The sequence below is a fragment of the Syngnathus scovelli genome, chromosome 4, assembly GCF_024217435.2.
Source record: "Syngnathus scovelli strain Florida chromosome 4, RoL_Ssco_1.2, whole genome shotgun sequence".
In the NCBI taxonomy this organism is placed as follows: domain Eukaryota; kingdom Metazoa; phylum Chordata; class Actinopteri; order Syngnathiformes; family Syngnathidae; genus Syngnathus; species Syngnathus scovelli.
The window spans coordinates 9,174,228-9,195,000 of NC_090850.1; the positions used below are offsets into that span (position 1 = coordinate 9,174,228).

Here is a 20,773-nt window from a genome sequence, read left to right on the forward strand (position 1 = left end):
ATGATGAAAATACTACTACTAATAATAATAATAAAACAATAAAACCCAAATAACAATAATAATAATGATAATAATAGCAGACCCTTGTAAGGACTTACTAATAGTGGAAATTTTTGGAAAAAAATATATTGAACAATTTTGGATGTAGGAGGTTGGTGCCAGACACGAAGGATATGTACTGCATTGCATAAATATAGAAAATACCCATTGTTCTGAATGTTTGTTGGGCATGTTCTGAAATTCCAAAAGATAAAAAGATCAAAGAGTTTACAAAAGAATAAAAAAATTGCTTCGGGTCACTACAAGAAACACATCAAAAGGGGCCTTCATGTCCCCATTTGAGATTAAGAACATAGATAGGGTGTTGAGTTTATAATTAATGTTACTTATTTGGAATTAGAGAAACAACTGTCTTTTTTCATCTGGCAAAAACAATCGTCACACATAAAAAGTGTACACATTATACTTAACCACCAGAAATATTCTCTTTAACCTTGAAACTTTGAATAACAAAATGTTATTTTGTATCCAGTACTGTGCTGTATTCATAAGGATGCCCTGTCTCTGCTGTAATCTATTATGACGTCAGGGGGACTTGCAATCAACAGGTTGTCTTTGGAGATGCCTCATGGGCCACAGCATGCTTGTTGTATCAGTAAACAGATGCATTCTTATCAACGAGAACAATGAGTACAAAGTCAGATTTAGAAGGGAGAAGAGGACGCCTGGTTACAAGATATGCTACTAAGTGTAGATTTCAAAAATAACCTTGAGCTCCAAACACAACCACCATTGTGCCTGGCGTCACTTTTACAACCAACGAGCGAACTTTTACTATAGCCACGCAAACAAAAAAAATACAGCGATACTTCCCAATCGTGTTAAATTGAGCGATTCATATTGAAAGGACACAATCACTTGACCTTTTTTTTTTTTTTTCCACAGCAGAAACCCACCTTATTTGACGCTTTGGAGGACATTTTCCTCTCCTGTTCGGCTCCCGAAGTGACAGCTTAAACCGCGCTGCTGCCTTTGTTTTGATAGTCACTTGGCCGAATGCAATATTTCCCTCCAGTTGAAAAGTCGCCCAGCTGCCGCCACGCCGGGCCGCTGTGTTATTTCACTTTATCCAGGAAACATGTCACGGAAAGCCGTGAGGAAAGTCCAAAGTTCATTATCTTATCGTCGGTGCCTAAATTGTTAACGTCATTCCAGTCAGGTACCGAGGCAGAAAACGCCGCGCGCGCACGCGAATCTACACACAAAGGCGTGACTAAGGTCAGTTTGTGTGGATGTCTCGTTGCTAGTGTCCACCCCTGGATGAAAAGTTGGGAAGAAAAGGCATCACTGCGACGGTGTACAGCAATGGCAGGCGGGGTGAACCTCTCCCTGCCTTGGCTCTGTGAGCAACTGCCGTGTCTAGGCTGCGCGGAACAAACCATTGCACAAACACAGGGGTGCTAAGAATCGGAAGCAACGACGAAGCGACCATGTAACGCCATAACCCTTAGACAACACTCTACATTTCGTTGGAGTTTAACATCTATATGTATATTGATCTCTTTTTATGCGTTAGATTTTTTTGTTACGCTGTACATTTTTAAAGATTCGATCATTGTCCACCCCCGTTGTCTCGTGGAATACATAGTCCGGGATACAATGAGGAGAAGCGACGCCGCTGTCCCTGCTGATGCTGAATGCTCACTTTCTATGTAGTGATGCGAGTTTTATGTTGTTGCTAGACGAGGACATTTGCATCTGGTCTGCAGGGGAAAAGAAATCCCGAAAAAAGGAATATATAAATGATGAAGAATGTTAGTGCTGTTGCAGTACAGATGTGTTGGCTAAGCATTCTGGGACAGCATGTCTTACTTGTGTACTACTGAAACAACAAACTAATCCCTCAGACAAAAAGAGAAAATGGGCAGGATTGTTTGTGGCTGATAAGTCATCTCACAGGAGACCACAAAAGCCATTCAAGTCAAGTTCATGACTTCCTAAACCTAGCCCCACCCTCAGGATACAGCAAACCCAGCATTGTTTCACAGTTTACGCTTGTTGAAGCAAACGAAATTTACATAATGAAATAATAATAATAATGCTATAAACGCTAGAATGTCAGAAATGACAATGTTGTGTGATAATACATGACAATTACGTACATGTAATTTCCAGCATTTATAGTCTTAAAATATAGACACACCCTGGCTTTTCCCAAACAAATTCAGCAATCGCGTTCTCTAAATCAGGCTTTTCTGATGATTATTTCCTTTGCCTCGTTTCCTAAACAGAAGAAAGGAGGGCTCAGTGTAGGTGGTCTCGAGGTTAATTCCCACCAGACGTAATCCTTCAAGGCTAAATAAAATACGACCAGTCAGAAGTAGCAGATTTGTCCTCAGGGCTCGCAGGCAAAAAAAGACCAGGTCACACCAGGAGGAGGATAAACCCAAACGAAGCACTCCAAAACTTGCTTCAAACACTCTGAAATAGACTAAAAGTGAATTTCCTTCCACCCAAATTAGCACTTGGTAAAATAAGCCACACACAAACATGATACATACTAGTATTGATGCAAGTCGCTCGCTCCTTCTGAAACTCCTTAAGCGTCTGTCAGGATCAAGCAGTGCGGACAGCAGGATGTTCAACATAATTATTCGACCAAATAAGCTATTCTTTAAAATTATAACAGAACCCTTCCTTTTCTCCTTGCCTCTTAGTCTAATCCACACCTGAGATTGTGTCTCAGATGTTCTGAAAGAGAGAGGGATGTCATTAATGACACTTCACCGGCATCAAAGTTATCTTTGTCTCATATGTTTGTATCGCTGCTCTTTTCTCTGAGTGTTATAGTACGTGTCGTTGCATCTCTCTCTCACTCTCAAACACACAGACAACACAAAAAACTCGGGTAGGCTCAAAGCCCAGGTGCGCTCATGGAAGAGTAGGCACGTGTAAATCAGGCGACCATGCAGGCCTACATTTAGTTGGAACACATCACAGGCTTCACACACTCCAGCTACTTCAGCAGAGAAAAGGCACCCTAACACTGTGCAGCTGCCCACACGATTAAAAAAAAAAAAAAAAAGCCTCAGTGCAAACCAGTTGTTTTGAGTGAAAGTTCTGAGGTAGATGATGTTTTATTATCTCCATCTGTCTTGAATTTGGGGTCTGAGAGGGAGTGTGTGATCCTTCCATATGCCCTGTTGACTCAGGGCCGTCCTGCAGGTCCTGCAGAGGGTTTTGTTTCTTTACTCTAATTGAAACCTTCTGGAGACCACATGAGGTTTTTATCAATCTTTCACAGTACTGCAGAACAGGTAAACAGTGGTTAAACTCACAATGCATTCAAATGACCTGCTCCTAAATGTCAATCTAAATGCGAGCACATATCGTGATTCTGGCACATCTTAAAGTTATAAGAGACTAATAGTACTGAAATATCATTTCACTGCTAAGTTTTTTTTGTTTGTTTTTTACTGTAGATTAGTATCACATGACAGGATTTGCAGATACCTCTCAAATTCACCTCCATCCTTCCAGGTCAATATTGTTAAGGCTTTTGTGGGAATCCAAGCATTAAACACAAACCAGATTTTGTCCTAGAAAGGGCAGACTTAACATTTTAAAGCCACAGACATGAACTGAGTCGATGGATTCACACCTATACTAAACACTTATGCCCGTGATGTAATCATTAAACAACACAAAAATATCTTACATTAAACATAGACTGCAGGAAAACACTCATGACTTGTTATATAAGAAAGTGGCTAATGTGTCATGGGCTAGATTTTTATTCATGACAATATCAAAGGTTAAAGAGGTACGACACCTCATTTATCATTTGACACTCAACGTTTGTTTCCAGTTGGACAGGAACTTTCTTCCACATTCATATGTGCTTCATTCATCTTCAAAAGTGTGACGAAAACATCCCCTATAAAATGTCCATGTAGTAGTATTTGAACAATTGCTAACTTTTAATGTTTTCCCCTGAGCTATTTTAGACTGTACTACGATTCTGAACTCATTTTCTTCCGCAGCACCTCAAAGCTTAACCTTTCTGTTGTATATTTCAAACCACCTAATTCATGCTATCAATTCAGTAACTTTCCACCAACAGAGTTAAACTAGTAGTAACAATGATGAACACTTTGAATAAGAAGGAAATGTGCCAGTATAAATTATAATGCAAACACCTGATTACACACATACAATTGGCATGACGTATATAAATATAAATCAAAATTCAAACAAAACAAACATCCAAACCACTTAGCCAGGGGACAGTGTGTGTATGCGAGTTTACCAGCAAATACCTAAAGGACAGTTCATCCTTTTCCTGTCATTGTTAACCTATTTGCACACAATGGTAACCTAACTGCAGATAACAAAAAGTTACTGCCCCCCGTTTTATTCATCAAAGTGAATGCAGGGACAACGTTGTGCCAGTGTGTTTTCCAGCTTGTGGTGCAAAGAAAAAAGATGCATCACGTCACACTTTTCCTCATATTCTATTTGACTAGCAGCAACATCTGACTTCTACAAACCAGGGTAAAAACAACCACCCAACATCTGACAAACAAGGCACTTATTTTTTTACATGTGTTTTGGTGTAAGACAATATGACAGAAAGTTTGCAGCTGTAACAGAGATGTGTTAAATATCTTGCACCAGGTTGCACTTATATGTGATTTTTATCATCAAATTACAACAAGGTGACCCAGGCAACAGGTGGGTGTATGAGAATGTCCTGTTGGCAAGCAAGAGTTTGTTTTTTCCCCTCAGCAGTCAGGGCTGCAGCAAGCATGAGTAACATGTTTGGAGGTCTTGAGTTCATAATCAACATTCATTGCAACTTTATGTACTGTTTCCACATGACTTGTCGAAAAGGGATGAAGCAATTCTGCTTATCTCGTTCCGTCCCAATTCCAACCAAGGATTTACAATGCCTGACACAAAAAAATCTTTGCAGACACAAATGCATATTTTTCTCTGCAAATACTTCTTTCAAACTTGCATCAGTCTTGTTTTCACCGTCAAGACAGACATTTAAATGATTAAAAAGACGTGAAAAAAATATAGCTACGACATTGAGAGCTGTGAAGACCCCCCCCACACACACACAAAAAGTGACATCAGTAACAACCTACTGAGGGTAGAAGTGATGGCAATGAACAACAACAAAAGTCGAAGAGATTATTGGGGCCTGAATGCAAAGCGCTACGTGTGGCAGAAAACGTACACAGCTCATTGCCCTGAACACACCCATATGGTGGTGGCAACTGTGGGATGCTCTTGTTCAGCAAGGAAAGGGAAGCTGAACTAATGGGAACATGGATGGAGCAAAACACAAGCTAAGGAAACCCAGTTGATGCTGCAAAACACTTGAGATTGGCAAGGAATGTAGACAGCTAACCCATCAAAGGTTAAGATTAAAAAATATCCACGTGTTAGAATGGCCCAAAGTCCAGACATAAATCCTATTGAGCATCCGTGCCAAGACTTGAAATTTCCTGTTCACACGTGGTCTCCACCTATTCTGTCTGTGCTTGAGCTTTTTTGCTTGGAGCACAAGCAACATATGAGAATTTCTTTTTTCCCAAAGTGGTTCAAGCATATAACCATGATTTTAAATTCTGAGGTCATGAAGTTTGTTGGTGTCAAAGTGTTAACATGCAGATTATTAGTGTGTTTCAAATCCTGCTGAAAAGGCAATAAATGCAAGTCCCATTCAGTTCTGTTCAACAGCTGCAGCTCAAGTTAGTCAGTGGTGACGCCAAACAGCAGCCACCGAGGTACCATTTGACACAAATTATAAGTGGCATGTAATTGAATTTCATGGAAGAGCAAAGATTTAAAAGTCTAATGCGGGAGCAACTGCAGACTGCCACGAACTGGGAACATAATCTATCAGTGTACAGATTCAAACCTTAAAATTCACTCTTACACTTACTTGTGTAATGAGCTGAGGGTTTACTAAAGGGAACCGGGAGAAGAATATGCAACGACCATAAGTAGTACATATTTGTATTGCTTTCTAACAGCAGAATGAGGATTTAGTGTGAAATGAAATGAAGGCTAATTCTGTTTGATATAATAAAGCAACAATAAAAACAAGAGCTGTGCTGTTGACACATCAAAGCTGAAACATTTTTAGAACACAGCAGTTATGTGTGAAATTTGTCCTGATTTTGTAGGTTTCAGAAAAATAGATATGCGTCATGAATCGTGTTGTCTCTTTGTTTAACTGTGTTTCATTCAGGGTGACAACAGCATGAGACAGCGTACTCTATGTATTGACTAGTGTTCCTTGCGTCCTATCTTAAATCTGAACATCAGGATCATACATTGCAAAATAAAATCTGTGGTTAGAAAATAATTTAAGTGAAGAAGATGAGAAAAATCAAGAAATAAGATGGAGAAAAGAGTCACATACAAAAAGGGCAGAAGACAGATTAAGCATGTAGCCAGGAAAGCAGGAACCCAAATGAGATAAGAGCCTTATTATTAATTTGTTAAAGCTAGGGAGAACAAGAAAATAGACACAGCAAAAGCTGGCGGTGAAAAGTTCACTGCACTAAAAGTCTGAAAACTGGACTGAGAATGAAAAGTGTTGCAGAGAAAGACAAAGAGAAGCCAGGTGGGCAGAGTGACTGCTGAACTACACGAAAAGGCAGCCATAGAGTCTCAATGAATGAAGGAATGTTTCAAGTCCAGTGAGGTCAGCGTTGGCCTGAATAAAGGACCTCCCATTAGAGTGACTCTTGCCTTGGTACTGCCTGTTACTGCTGCATTCCAACACCATGAAGCACACAAGGCAAACAGGGGAAAACAGTGTGAGCTTCTCTCTGAGTGAAGCAGTTGCAGCCACTTCATGCCCAAAGTCAGGTTGAAGATGTGTCTGTCACATACAAAATATGCAATAATTCTTTAAAATCAATGGAATGAATACCTAAAGCAAACTATGAAGATGTATGCGCATATGATGCATCGTCCATCTCTCTCTGTTGGACTACTAACAGAGCATTTGCATTGTTTTTGCAGTCATGGTGATCTTCTCCAAATCAGCGCCCTCAACAGCCACTTAACCGATTCTGAGTATGACATCATATGCTGCACCGATGAGGGCACAGAGTGTTTTTGGTAACACAAGAAGGAGAAGCGTTGGAGGATGGTAATGGGAGCTAGCGAGTTAGAGAAGCGTACGGGGACACGGCAGCCACGGGCCCCGCTTGGAGCCTGGTGGTGATGAGATGCGATGGGACCCGACCGTGCAGAAGCTCCGGCCTGTGTTAGCTGACTAATCCTCTAGCCGTCCAGTGCCAGTATCTAGACTCATCAGCTTTGGTGTTCTCTTGTCAAGACACATTTTTATAACGTCCCGCTGGTCATTTCTAGCTGCTAATGCCCAACACAACAGCCCCTAATGCCAAATGATTACGCAGTGCTGTTTTAGCACATTTGTCGCCTGAAAAGAAAGAAAGAGCCACAAGGCAGTGATGGGCTGACTCCCTGCTCAAAGGACCAGCTTGATGAACTCAGCAGAAAGGGAGTGGACCTAAAAGCCACTCTAAGCCACCTCTCCTGGGGTGGGCACTGTGGGGGCCTGAGCTGGGTGGCTCGTGGCCGAACTGGGCGCTGGGCAGTGATTCGCAGTGCCCTCTTGTACAGTCTATAGACAGATATTGTGCACTCATACGTGAGGAGAGAAACAATGTGCACATCCGGATCGATCTGGCATACCAAGTGGCGGGATGTAAAGGTTAGGCTGAAGCAGCAGTTGGGAGGGAGTTAGTTATGGGCAATGTCACACAAGGAGGTCATTTTGAGCTAATGACACAATTAGAACTATATATATTCAGCTTAAAATAATATCTTTAAATTCAATGACACATTGCATTCCATTTAGTAGAATAGTATCTTTTCAACTAATTCCTATTCTGTTATTGACCTTTAGGGTCCAGAGCCCTTTTTGGACTGTATGCATGCAGCACTTCTGCATTTGATGTCATAAGGCACAGAGGCTTCCAGTGCGAGGTAGACTATAGTGACTATGGTCCCTAACCGATTCAAAATAAATTGGGACCACTCCTTTCTTTAACACTAGGACTACCCAAATTCTAAAACTACTAAATAGATCTCTTAGACCCCATTATTTTTGACAGCTTGTTCTCTGGCAATGACGTCATTACCTAAAATGATGATTACTTGCTGTTTGAGTTGCTATTAAGGTACCGTATTTTCCACACCGGATTGATTATAAGGTGCACCTTCAATGAATGGCCCATTTTAAAACTTTGTCCATATATAAGTCCATATATTTGGACAGGCCTGCTGTAGTGGCTCAATATTGGTCCATATATAAGGCGCACCAGATTATAAGGCGCACTGTCGGCTTTTGAGAAAATTGGAGGTTTTTAGGTGCGCCTTATAGTGCGGAAAGTACGGTATTTCATTTATTAAAGACGTAGTCAGACCCAAGTTTTCTTGGTTTGTGCGGCCCAACTAGTGGAAACAGTGTTATGAGCAGAAAATGCAGAGAATAGACTTTGGTGCTGTCTGTAGCCGCATATTTATCCCTGGAAATGTTAACGTCCCAGTGCCTCCATTGCTCATCAAAGCAGCATAAAGGACCTGTTTAATTGAGCAAGCAAACAGCAGTGATAACTGGATGTACTGTCCTCTCTTCTCTTCTTCAATGTAGCAATAAATCAATAATAATAATAACAACAATAACAATAATAATGATAATAATAATAATCCAATCAATAGCATAGTAGTACAACCTAGATAAAAAAAATCTGAACTCAAAGGCTTTATTTGCCCTTGCCTGACTACAAACAGGGACCAGATGTTATCTACTGTTTGCCCACCGCTCTCACCTGAGCTCCCTCCAGTCAATATGTACTGCTCGCCTAACCATGTGACTTGTACAGTAAACACAATATGGAAACACTCCCACTGGGACAAGAACACTAGGGAGCACACAGTGCAAAACCAGTCATGGTTGTGAAGCCAACTTACATATGGCTGTATCAAACAACTGTGGAAAAAAAGCAGAAGGCTTGTTGTAATCAAGAGCTACTATACAATTCAGAAAAACTGAGATCGGGAACTACTTGAAGTAATTAAATAGAATGCAAACACTGATTGGAAAAATATATTCTAACACTCACACAACAGACGTTCCCTGTGGCCACGGCAGGCCCTATCACAACATTTTGGCATTTTTTCCCGGTCGAGAAGTTTTCTCATGGTTTATCATAGTATCGATGACAGACTGTAGTGGGACAGGTGCTGCTGACTCCTGGAGGCTCAAAGGTGCACTAAATGTCAACCTTGGGTTTACCACGGATGGCAGTACACTTGTTTTTTGCCCCTCATGTTCTTAGTTTTCGGTCAACAATGAATTCATTACAATCTATTGTAGCAAAATGTGCAAAAGAACCTGTTATTCTCATACACACTGCACACTTGCACCTATGGATTTTCACTATCTCTAACCCACACACTATGTTGCGGCAGGCATCGTAGGTAAATGCAAAGTAAGATAGTTGTAAAATATTGAAATATTAGGACTTAATATTTGGACAAGCAACATATTACATTTAACACATTTCACGCTCATCACTGTCCATCTTGTTTATTCCACTTATATGAAAAAAAAAAAATTATATATATGTTATCTCACTGTTTATTGGTGGCGGTGGTGGTGGTGGAGGGGGCATTATCCAGACCACAGCCACAAGGATGTGAGTCATTGCGTTGTCATGCTGTTAGTCAGTATGTACTCTGCAAGAGCAGCAGTCACATGGGAAGGTCACAATGTATGACACACACAAGGACTGCAAAATAACACAATTTATGACTAGATTATATCTGAATCACAGCCATTAACCATGCTGTACAAAGGGCTGACAGATTACCTAATCATTGAATGCTCTGTCCATGATTTATGTTTTCTTTTGCTTTTTTTTTTTTTAAATAAGCAATTGCTATTTAAATGTATCTAATTTAAATATTTTTTCCTCTGTATTAAAGTCTTCTAAACTGCTATGTTTTCAATAAAGAGAAGTATGCTCTGCCTTCAGCCGATTCTATTTTTGGATACATCTGCAGCCACAGTAGAGAGGCACTTCACAAACCTCACAAGCATTTTAAGACATGCAGCCAGGACATCAGTCTGTCTCTGATATTTGTTCCAAAAAAAACACAGCAAAAAAAAATGTTAATATCCTGGCACATATCTCAGTTGATGACTGCATACGCAAACTGGTTGTACAATTATTGTCTCATTATATTGATCACCTGGAATACAGATAATGATTCAAAACAGTCTGCACGGAAAGCACATCCGATATCACCTGCTGGTTTGATTGATAATAATAATTAGATTTGGACAGTTTAAAAATGGCGAAGACATGACTAGCATTTTAAAAAGGAAGATGTTTTTGTCTGAACGTCTACCTTCAGAATTACAAAACATTTAGACACGAGCACCATGAATAAAAGATCTTTCCGTGGACGCCAACAACTGAGAGATAAAAACAGGCGTGCATTCAGTCAACTCGACAAAATATTGGAACTGCAGCTCGTCACTGTCTGATTACAAGCACGCCTCTGCATTTATCGCACGTGTGCATTTGATTTAAAAGATTCTGCTTCCAGCTATTTCACCCCACAGGGTTGCTTCTACCTGTGCGTGAATCAAAATCCCGCTGCATGCATGAAAAACGTGCAACCCAGCACATTTGCTCGTGTGATTAAATGTGTCTTGAGCTTCAATATGGACTGAAAGCAGATCCAAACGGGGTGTGACATCTCTGAAGGCCGCAAGATCATCTACATGACGCTGCCACTGATGGAACAGAAGACATTGATTTAAAAAGCAGAAAATAGACTCCGATGTGTTGTGGTTGGGTCACAGGCATGCACCTTGGTTCTATTTTGAGGACAAGGCAGCGGAAAACGACATCTACATTTCAAACAGAGGAGACTGAAGTCATCCTAACAGCAGCTGACCTTGTGCCCCCTTCCTCCCTTCATCCTCTCTTGCTGTGATAACAGAGACATTCCTGAGCTCGTTCCCTGCCTCGCCATAGGCCTCTCCCTTAATTCCGCTGGAGTGTGTGGAATGCTGGACAGAGCGGTCAGGGGGATGAGGAGGAAATGAAGAACATTAAAAAAACTGAGCTCTGAAACATTTCTTGATGTTGAACACCGGAGTGCACGCAGCAGGGCGAATTCATGCAATGGCATGCACACAAGCTCACAATCAGACAAGACAGACGTAAACTGTGTTAACTGATCAAGATGTAGCTCTGTAGTTGGTACATGTTTGTAAAACACAGCAATTATGACAATTTACCAGGGAAGCATTTGATTACAGTGGAACCTTTAATGGTGAACTCTCCTGATAGTTCATTATGGGATCCAAACAAAATGTTTGGGAAAGATATGTCTCTGAAGTTGTTTACTTATACTTGAGTACGAAAGTGAACATTACATTCATCTACATTGCGCTGGTCGAAGTAGAGCATTGCTTTTCTGTTTCATAATGCTGGACTTCCTTTTACACTTGAGTGACAATTAAGAGCAAGGAGTATCTATGGACTGGCAGTTTTAATGTTTTCATGTGTTCATTTTAACAGTGTTAACAATCCAGTTGACTGTGGAATTAACTGCTGATTTAGTAGTAGTTAGGTCAAATCCTTACTGAAATACATAAAATGGATTTAACAAGTACCCATAGTCTTAAAACATGCATATAGTAGACCGAGTGACCGCTCCAAATTGTCCGTGAGTGTGGATGTTTGTTCGTCTATATGTGCCCTGTGATTGGCTAGCGACCGGTTCAATGTGTACCCATCCTAACACCCAAAGACTGCTGGAATAGGCTCCAGTGTGCCCGTGACCCTTGTGAGGCTAAGAAAGCGCTTCAGAAAATAGATGAATGGACTACTTTCTAGAAGATTTGTCCCAGGAAATCAGTTTTGGTTGCACCAGAGAGGCTATCTCTGTTATGACTGTGAAGCCTCTCTCATGTACTGCCGAGAATCACTCAAACAGAAAATGAGCAACATGAGAACATTCCAGAAAGTCAGACGCTGGCCTGTTCGGGCTCGGTCAACTTCCAACAAAAAGAGAAACATAGAACAAAGGGAAAAGCAGAGCTGCCAAAGGGCAGGTGAGCAGAGCAGTGGAGTGAATAAATGGGAAGATAAAAGAGAAATTCAATCTTTAAAAAAATATTCTCATCTGAGTTTAGGCAGCCCATTCAGCTATAAAAGATGAAGGGCATAACATATAAAAAAGAAGGATATATCGCACCGCAATATCATAAATCAACATGCTGCCGTGTTTGTGGAAATCAATCCTCTCCCACTGGTTGCCATTTTATTTACGAGCCACCATTAGGGACAAACCATCAGCGGTGATGATAAATGATTTTCTGAAAAGAGAAGTGGAACCTGACATGAGAGTGTTCAGCAGCTTGGTACAATTTGTCTCACACAATCAAATTCCTGTCTAGTATCAGTGCCCACCTGCTTGTCCGTTTGCCAGACCATTTTATTAAAAGAAAACAAACAGAAGGAATCAAATGGATGTGGGGAAATATGACAACAGCTACTGCTAATCTGCTTGAAACGTCACAAAGAGTTTGAGGGAGCTTCCACTAAAACCCCATCTAATGTGACGACAATGACCTCCACAGTTTTAAGACATCTGAATTTGTTCCTATATGAAGATAAAAATGCTTGGAAAGACAATCAGGTAAGTACAGTCATTGTAGTTTGCATTAGTGTGAAACTGCACATCTTTCTCATGGAACTAAATGAGGTATCCATAATATTAGAAAAAAGTCTCCGGATGACGCAATTAAGCATTTGTATGCCTCTTAAAACTACAATTAATTTAATAAACGGATTACCTCTTGGACAGTGTCTCATTAGCAATTGACGTTTTATTTAATGTGATCAATCAGTGAGCAATGCTCTGAAATGAAAACACATTATTTTAAATAGCACTAAGAGGAAATTCAACTTTTAGGGAGAAGTAAAAGGTTCAGGGGGGAAATAAGAGTCTAAGTTGCAGAAAAGTGTTTTGGGTGTCCAAGAAGCTGAAAGAGGGGAGGCAGTGAGCCATGGATGACAAAATCCCCATCACCTGACTGATCAGGCATTCCACTCCACCGCAACTCTCACTCCCAATAAAATAGTTCTAACTTGACACCATTCCATAAATATGATATGAGCAGGACTGCTGGGAAGTTACTTCAGGAGTGCAAAAACAAAACATCACAGCATGTTGTCATTTTTACTGTGTGGCGTGCGTGTCAAGAAATGTCCAAAGAATTAATTATTCTGTTGTTACATGACTCCATGCAGGTGTTTTTTCTTTCTTACCCTTTATAGTTCAGCATGAATTAAGAAAGAAAGGTATAAGATACATACATAATCATATACAGTAGCATTTAGTATATTAAATAGGATGTCGTTGCGCTGAAGCACTGAAACATACTTTTGAACAATAAACAAAAGATACCTCATGGTTCTTATGAACTTGGGAACAACTGAGAGGACTGGCCTCAACTTCATCAAATGGGATGAACAAGAATAGAGATGGACAGTGGGCTATCGGCCTCAATACCTTCTTTAATTTCCATCCGAATATTTGGTGATATACAGTATATATTGTAGTTGATATTGAGTATTGTGTTTAATGTGTTAGCCAGTAACACCAAAGCCCAGACGAATCAGTATCCATCTCTCTCCTTGTCCCTGTCCAACCCTCTGATGATACACATATCTGCCACTCTGCTTGATAGCGAGATCCCCAGCGGGCCGTTCTGGAACGTCAATTTCGGTTAATTAAATTTTCCTGACTCCGCTCTGCTCATGAAGTCCCTGAGGGAGACACAATTGTACAGGCGTCTGCAGACGATCTGTCACAGGTTTATGCCTGAAGTGAAACATCTATCTTTATCTTGTAAAACATCTTTGAGTGTCCCAAAAAGGGCTATTGCAATTGATTGTATTATTATTATTATTATTATTATTATTATTATTATTATTATTATTATTATTATTACTAGTAGTAGTAGTAGTAGTAGTAGTAGTAGTAGTAGTAGTAGTAGTAGTAGTAGTAATAGTAGTAGTAGTAGCAGTATCATTATAATCACCATCATTATTGTTATATTATTATGATTATTATTACAAATTAAATTCTTGTGTTTGCTTATTGAGAACATTAGTGTAAACGTGGTCACATGAATAATCAACATAATCCAAATTATGTCAAATGTAGCTGAGATTCCTAAAATTGACAAACAGATTCAAATAAATAGCCTGTATAGGTCTATCCTCCTTCTGTAAAGTAACAGACATGATATAAAACGACTCATACAAATGTGTACCACTTCTTAGCTAAGATTGTCACTGTTGCAAAGCCAAACTGCGCTTCGTTCTCTGGGGCGATTAACATTGGGTAGATGAGTGCTCGCCTCTCTGACAGTGTAGAGATAGTTAGTGGGGAACTCTGCCCTCTGCAGGAAAACATCTGCTATTGTTTGTTTTTGCACGAGCATCACTCTCACCACTGGATTCTGTCACAGAAGAAACACTTTTTATTGGCCATCTTTATTGAATTAGAAGCCAGAATTATGTGTGGGCACGTATGTATGTAATTCCAAAAATGTAAGTGATAGATACTAAATATGCAGACGAGACACCATTCTAGTAATTGTATGGAACCCTATTTCAATTTAATTAATAGTGAATAACTGCAAATGCCAAACCAAAGTAGACAGTATAAATCAAAGGGAAATGCATAAATGAATATAAATTATTTTAGTTTCATGCATCAAAGGTTCTCTGTGGTAAGAATATGCTCACATAAAAAACAAACAAGTAAATAATTTGTTCTGTGAGAGTGCAGAATTGCAGAGCCATGAAATACAGTAAGTGGTGAGCACATCTACCTCACAGTTTTGAGGTTCTAGGTTCAAGTCTTGGCATGGGTCTTTTTTTATGTGAGGTTTGCATGTTCACCTTATGATTGTCCGCAATTTCCCACTTTCCATTACTTGGCCCATTTCTACCACAGTCTGCAATGGACCATATGAGCTGGTAAATTTCAAGGTGGAAATGTCCTACAATAGCATAAGCATTGTAAAAATGAATTTATTATGGAATATTCTAGCTATAATTCCTTGCTTCTATATCTTAATTCTGCATTGCAGGGACCCCCCACCCCAATTCCATTGTGATCAAATTATGCATTTGTAACGAAATGATCGCTGACCTTTGGACATAAATCTTTTATAATAATAATAATAATAATAATAATAATAATAATAATAATAATAATAATAATAATAATTACACAGGGAGGTCTGGAGGTGGAATCAAAACTGTAACCTCCAAACTGTGAGGCGGGTGTGCCAACTAGTGCCACACAATTAATAAAATATCAATATAAATATAAAAACGCCATTTTCTGAACGGCTTCTTCTCTTAATTAATATATGCTGGCCGATTCGGCTGCAGTTTGTGCTCTCTGTCCTGCCGCAGTTAGGTGACACCCAAACTGAAAATGGCTGTCTGGATTCCACACCAACCAACTGGGACAAGATCTGAGGTGGACCACCTCCTCGAAGGCATTGCCATGACAACTGAGGGCATCTTCCTGCAGCTCTTTATTATGACTTTGGACATCTACTTTACTTTATCTTTGGATTGTTTTTATATTGTGTGTTCAACATTGCCCACTCGGCATCCATTGCGTCCTGGTCATCTCTGAAGGGGGATCCTACTATCTGCGGTCCCTTCTCAAGGTTTCTCATTTTTCCCCAGTTGGGGTTTTGTAAGTTTTTTCCTTGCCCTCCGTTAAGATCAGGGGATGCAATTGAAAATTTGTAATTGTAAAAGAGTAATTGTCCACTGTGGCCATGTGATGCCCTGACATGTTTGTGATTAAGGGCTATATAAATAAAATTGACTTGACTTGACTTGACTCATGGTCACGGGGCGTGCTAGAGCCTATCCCAGCTGACTTTGGGCAGTAGGCGGGGGACACCCTAAAGTGGTCACCGGCCAATCGCTAGACGAACAACCACTCACACTCGCACTCACACCTAAGGGCAACTTGGGATTGTTCATTCATCTGACCAAGCATGTTTTGAGGATGTGGGAGGAAACTCACACAGGCACATGACAACAAAACAAGTAGATCTATTCTTGAAGCGAAAGCATCCAGAAATCTACTCAAGTTGAAAACTACACACAGAAAGTTCAAGAATCAAACCCAAAGCCTCAGACGTGTGAAGCAGAAGAACTAACCCTAATTTCACTGTGTTGCCCAAAACAAGCAATTTGCATAAATCTATTTCATGGCTGCACGTATACTATGACCTTTAGGGGTTAGTTTCATCCCTGCACTGTGGAGGTCAGTCAAAAAGAATGCTGAGTCATTTCCTGTGAATCAAAAACAAGTCTGCACACAGTTCACTTGCTAAATTACAGAGAAGGCAATTTCAGTAATAATTGGACATGGCGTCAGGTCATCAACAGAATAACGGTTGGGTGATATTCCCAACAACAAGAAGTACTTATTGATTATTCTCTTTTATTACAGCCTAAATTACAAACTCCACTAAAGGGTCAAAACTCAAATCAAGTATCCCATATCCAATGGGCTCACTGTTATTTTATTGACAGGCTCAGGAGGTTAGCTTTGGCAGAAATGTGTCAGAATATTAATGGGTTTCCCTGCCTAGCTTTAAAACTGGTCTTGAGACACATTTTTAATCTTTGGCTTATTTATTGTGTTTTATTGCGTTTATTTACACTACTACATTATTGTTTTAACTGTCTATTGGTTTTATACATGGCTAATTTTTACTTGATATATCATACTTTGTGAGCAGCTGTTGTTGTTTTAAACTGCTCCATAAATAGTGTGAAATTAGGTTCCATCTTTGTCATTAGGGGGCAGAGGCCAACTTTGCCTTGTTTATTAAAGCTGTTGCATGGAGGAGGCCATCAAAACTGTGAGGAGCACATCCCTCAGCAGGTAGCACGCTGAAATAGCAACCTTGATCCTAATGCTGCACAGCACAGCCCCTGGCTTGTGACGACTCCATCCTGAGAGCCCTCGTCCCAGAACAAGAAGTTGCACGCACAGACACACACACATACACACACACACACACACACGCATCCATCCGCTCTGATTAACCCATTTCCTTCTGGGCTTTTTTTTCCCCCCTTCTATTTTTTTTCATCACTTGCTTTACTTTCCAAAGACAGACAATAGAACGTGAGATTGTAGGTTGGCAAGACAACTTCCTCAAGGGATGTCTCATTTTACAAAGTTTTGTATTTCTGGTGGTCAATTTAGATGAGAGAGGACGAGGGAACACCAGAAGAGCCCCTCGGTGATGTGGTGCATTGGAACTCTAGACATGACCTCCACACATCCAAAAGGAAGCAGAGCTCTCAACATAATCAGATACCTTCCTTCTCCTTCACATCAATGTGATTCACATCATGTTTATACTGTACACCAGTACAGTAGGCTAACACAGACTTACACAAGCAGATGGCTTCCAAAGTAGCTTGTTTAAATAAATAAATGAATGAATGACTGAATGAATGAATGAATGAATGAATGAATGAATGAATGAATGAATGAATGAATGAATGAATGAATGAATGAATGAATGAATGAATGAATGAATGAATGAATGAATCTGGGGGGCAGATCAGTGTCGCACTTGTTCGCATGTCCGCCTCACAGTTTGGATATTATAGGGTCGATTCCAGCTCCGGCCTTCCTGTGTGGAGTTTGCATGTTCTCCCCGTGCCTGCGTGGGTTTCCTCTGGCTACTCCAGTTTCCTCCCACATTCCAAAAACATGCATGGTAGGTTGATTGAGAACTTTAAATTTTCTGTAGGTTTGATTGTGAGTGCAAATAGTTAATAGTCTCTGTGTGCTCCACGATTGGCTGGCATCCTGTTCAGGGTGTCCCCCGCTTACTGCCTGAATTCAGCTGGGTCTCTTGTGAGGAGTAGCGGTACAGAAAATGGATGGCTGGCTAAATTTGGATTCACAAAAAATATTACAGCTCATGTTGATACTCTCAGTGAGGTATTATCTAAGAATATATTTGTTTTATTTGTATATTTTTTGTCCTCCAAGTGACTCCATGACATTTATACAATTTGTCTGTATGAAAACATCATGAATAGAAATCATTCTAGAATTATTCAGTGCAGTTTTACATAACCTTAAGCCAATTTATTTTGAGGAGCATACTTTGCATATGCCACTGTATATCATCTCACACTGTAGCAGCTGTGATGCACAGCAGATCATTTGAAACTCTTAAAGAAAGCTGAAAATAGTTTGATGGTTAAATATGCACTGCTGAATTATATTTGGCAGTGAGGCTAGTGTCCTATATTACTCTTTCTTTAGGAACCCTGCAGCTATGACACACAAACGTACATGCCATTATGGGAAAAGTGTTCATTTAGGTTGTCTATTACAGAAATCCATCCATTTCCCTACAGTTTGTACAATTTAAGATTGCAGGTGAGATGATGGCGATATAACGTAATATGCATGTTTTGGGGATGTGGGGAGAAAGCTGGAATACTGAAATACTGGTCGGTTTACAACCACTAGATGAACATTTCTTCGTCAAAAACACATTTCATATATCAAAAATATATTCACCAAAGTAGAAAAAGAAATGATGGAACTATATTCTAAGTCAACAGGACATCTTTTAATGAGACAACTTTATACAGCACATAAACTTACATGCCTAGGGCTCTGGCACGATAAACAAAGAAGGCAGCTGAACAAAATAATTACATTAAACACAAAAGACAGCCAGTGAAGACCAAGGGGAATTGTGAATGCCATTCCAGTGCAATTCGACTGCAGACTACAAGGTGTTGTCATTGCTTTTAAGAGCGTTCCATTATTCATTGCAAAACATTTCTGCTTTGAGACCAGTGCTTGAAACGCAACTGCGGCCAAGATACAGATGACAAGATACAACTCAAAGGTGCAGTGACATAAAAATGTCATTGACACCGAAGGTCGGAAGTCAGACGACACAGTCACATGGCTAAAATAAAAAAATCCTGTTGCAAAACGGAAAGAAATAATAGGGCAAATGTATTTATGTTTTGTTTTTCTTGTTTTTTTTTTGGGTCAGTTTCTTGTTTTGCACCATTGATTTTAGGAAGACATGAGAGATTGGGCTTGAACACAAAAGGTCATGTTTAACCAGGTGTAGTGTGTTATGTCAATATCATAGAACTGGCGCATTGTGGAGTTTATTTTATATTTATTTTTCAATAAATCTTACAGACATTCTCCGTTTTGTATCCTGCCCCATCCTTTCATTCATTAGCTAATCATATTCCCTGCATACTCTCTGCTTTCCTACTCTTCTTCAGTCTCCTGTCAAGAAATGCTGACCTGCTAACTCTGAAATAGGACCAATCAATAGTATGCAGAGGACAAACGACCACATGTGAAGACACGTTTCCTACAATGTACGCAGGCCACTTTAGTCATTCCCGTAAAAGGCAACCCAAGAGTGATTGATTAATTTATTTTTATGAGAACTCTTCCATGTGACCCTGTGTTAAATAAGCCCTTTTCACTTACAGGCTGTTGTGCGTGTCATAGATCATGGGCATCATCTATGTTTAGAAGCAAAATTGATTTCTTCCTGCCCTTTCTGCCCGACATTAAAGATGCACAGTGCTGCCAGATGATCTAACACGAGGGCAGGGAGCGTGTCATTATGCAGAGCACTCTGTGTCTTTAAACAGCTAATAAATCACTGCAAACTGAAAGCCGTAGGGAGCCTGAGCCAAAGCCTATAGATTTGCTGCTGGTTAATGTGAGATGCAATTAATGAGAGATATTCTGTGGCTGCTGGTGATGGAAGGCATAAAGTCGCAGTCTGCACAAATGATCAAATATGATGACATGAAAAAGTCTACTGGCAAGGAAAGTGAAGAAGAAGGCTGCCTCGCTTCAGGCTTTTTTTCGTTCCTTGGGTAATTTTTATCCGCGTTAATTTGTGCCGTCATAAGGGATTACAAAATGTGATTGAAATGTGTATATATATATATATATATATATATATATATATATATATATATATATATATATATATATATATATATATATATATGGTCTAATATGTTTGGTAAGCACTTTGTGTTAAATTGTAAACGTGTTCACAAAAAGACTGAAAGGAGCAAATCTTAAATTGCATGTTTACGATCCTGTTTGAGTGTAGCAAAGTAACACATATTTTTTAATTCTCTGAGTTTGAGGGATATCAGGTACATAGGCTAAAGAATTATTTATGTATTTGAGCTGTACAACTGGTAAACTTGAAAAATTATCGGGGTCCAAAAGTGAACAATATTAAAATATATCAGCAAGGAACGCTTGAGGAAAATTAGTCTCCACTGGAAACATTCGGAAAAATCCTTTCTAATTTTCCGTGAGGAGCAAATCTCTGTGGTCCAGAGTGAAGCGCACGTTGTCATACAGTGTGGATTAGATGACAAATAAAAGAGTCTGTATTAAATAATTAAGATGTAAAATCCCTGATGATTTCACTCAATTTTACTCTTCAGTCTCTCCCTGCAGCCTTCGCAGTGCTTTTTTATTTCACAAAATAGCTGCAAGTAAAAAAAAAAAAAAAAAAGAAGAAAACACTGCATCATGA

General features: G+C 39.7%; 1 protein-coding gene across 10 annotated transcripts in view; it reads right to left on the reverse strand.

Moving 5' to 3' along the window:
* tjp1a (tight junction protein 1a) overlaps positions 1-20,773 on the reverse strand; it is an 80,058-nt gene that overhangs the window by 41,298 nt on the left and 17,987 nt on the right. The window contains exon 1 of one of the 10 annotated variants that reach the window (XM_049717899.1): positions 957-1,413. The exons of the other annotated variants lie outside the window; for them this stretch is intronic. Within the exon in view, the coding sequence (XP_049573856.1) occupies positions 957-980 (24 nt within the window). The 5' untranslated portion in view covers positions 981-1,413. Of the gene's footprint in view, positions 1-956; positions 1,414-20,773 lie in introns of those variants that run through there. 10 annotated transcript variants of the gene reach the window in all.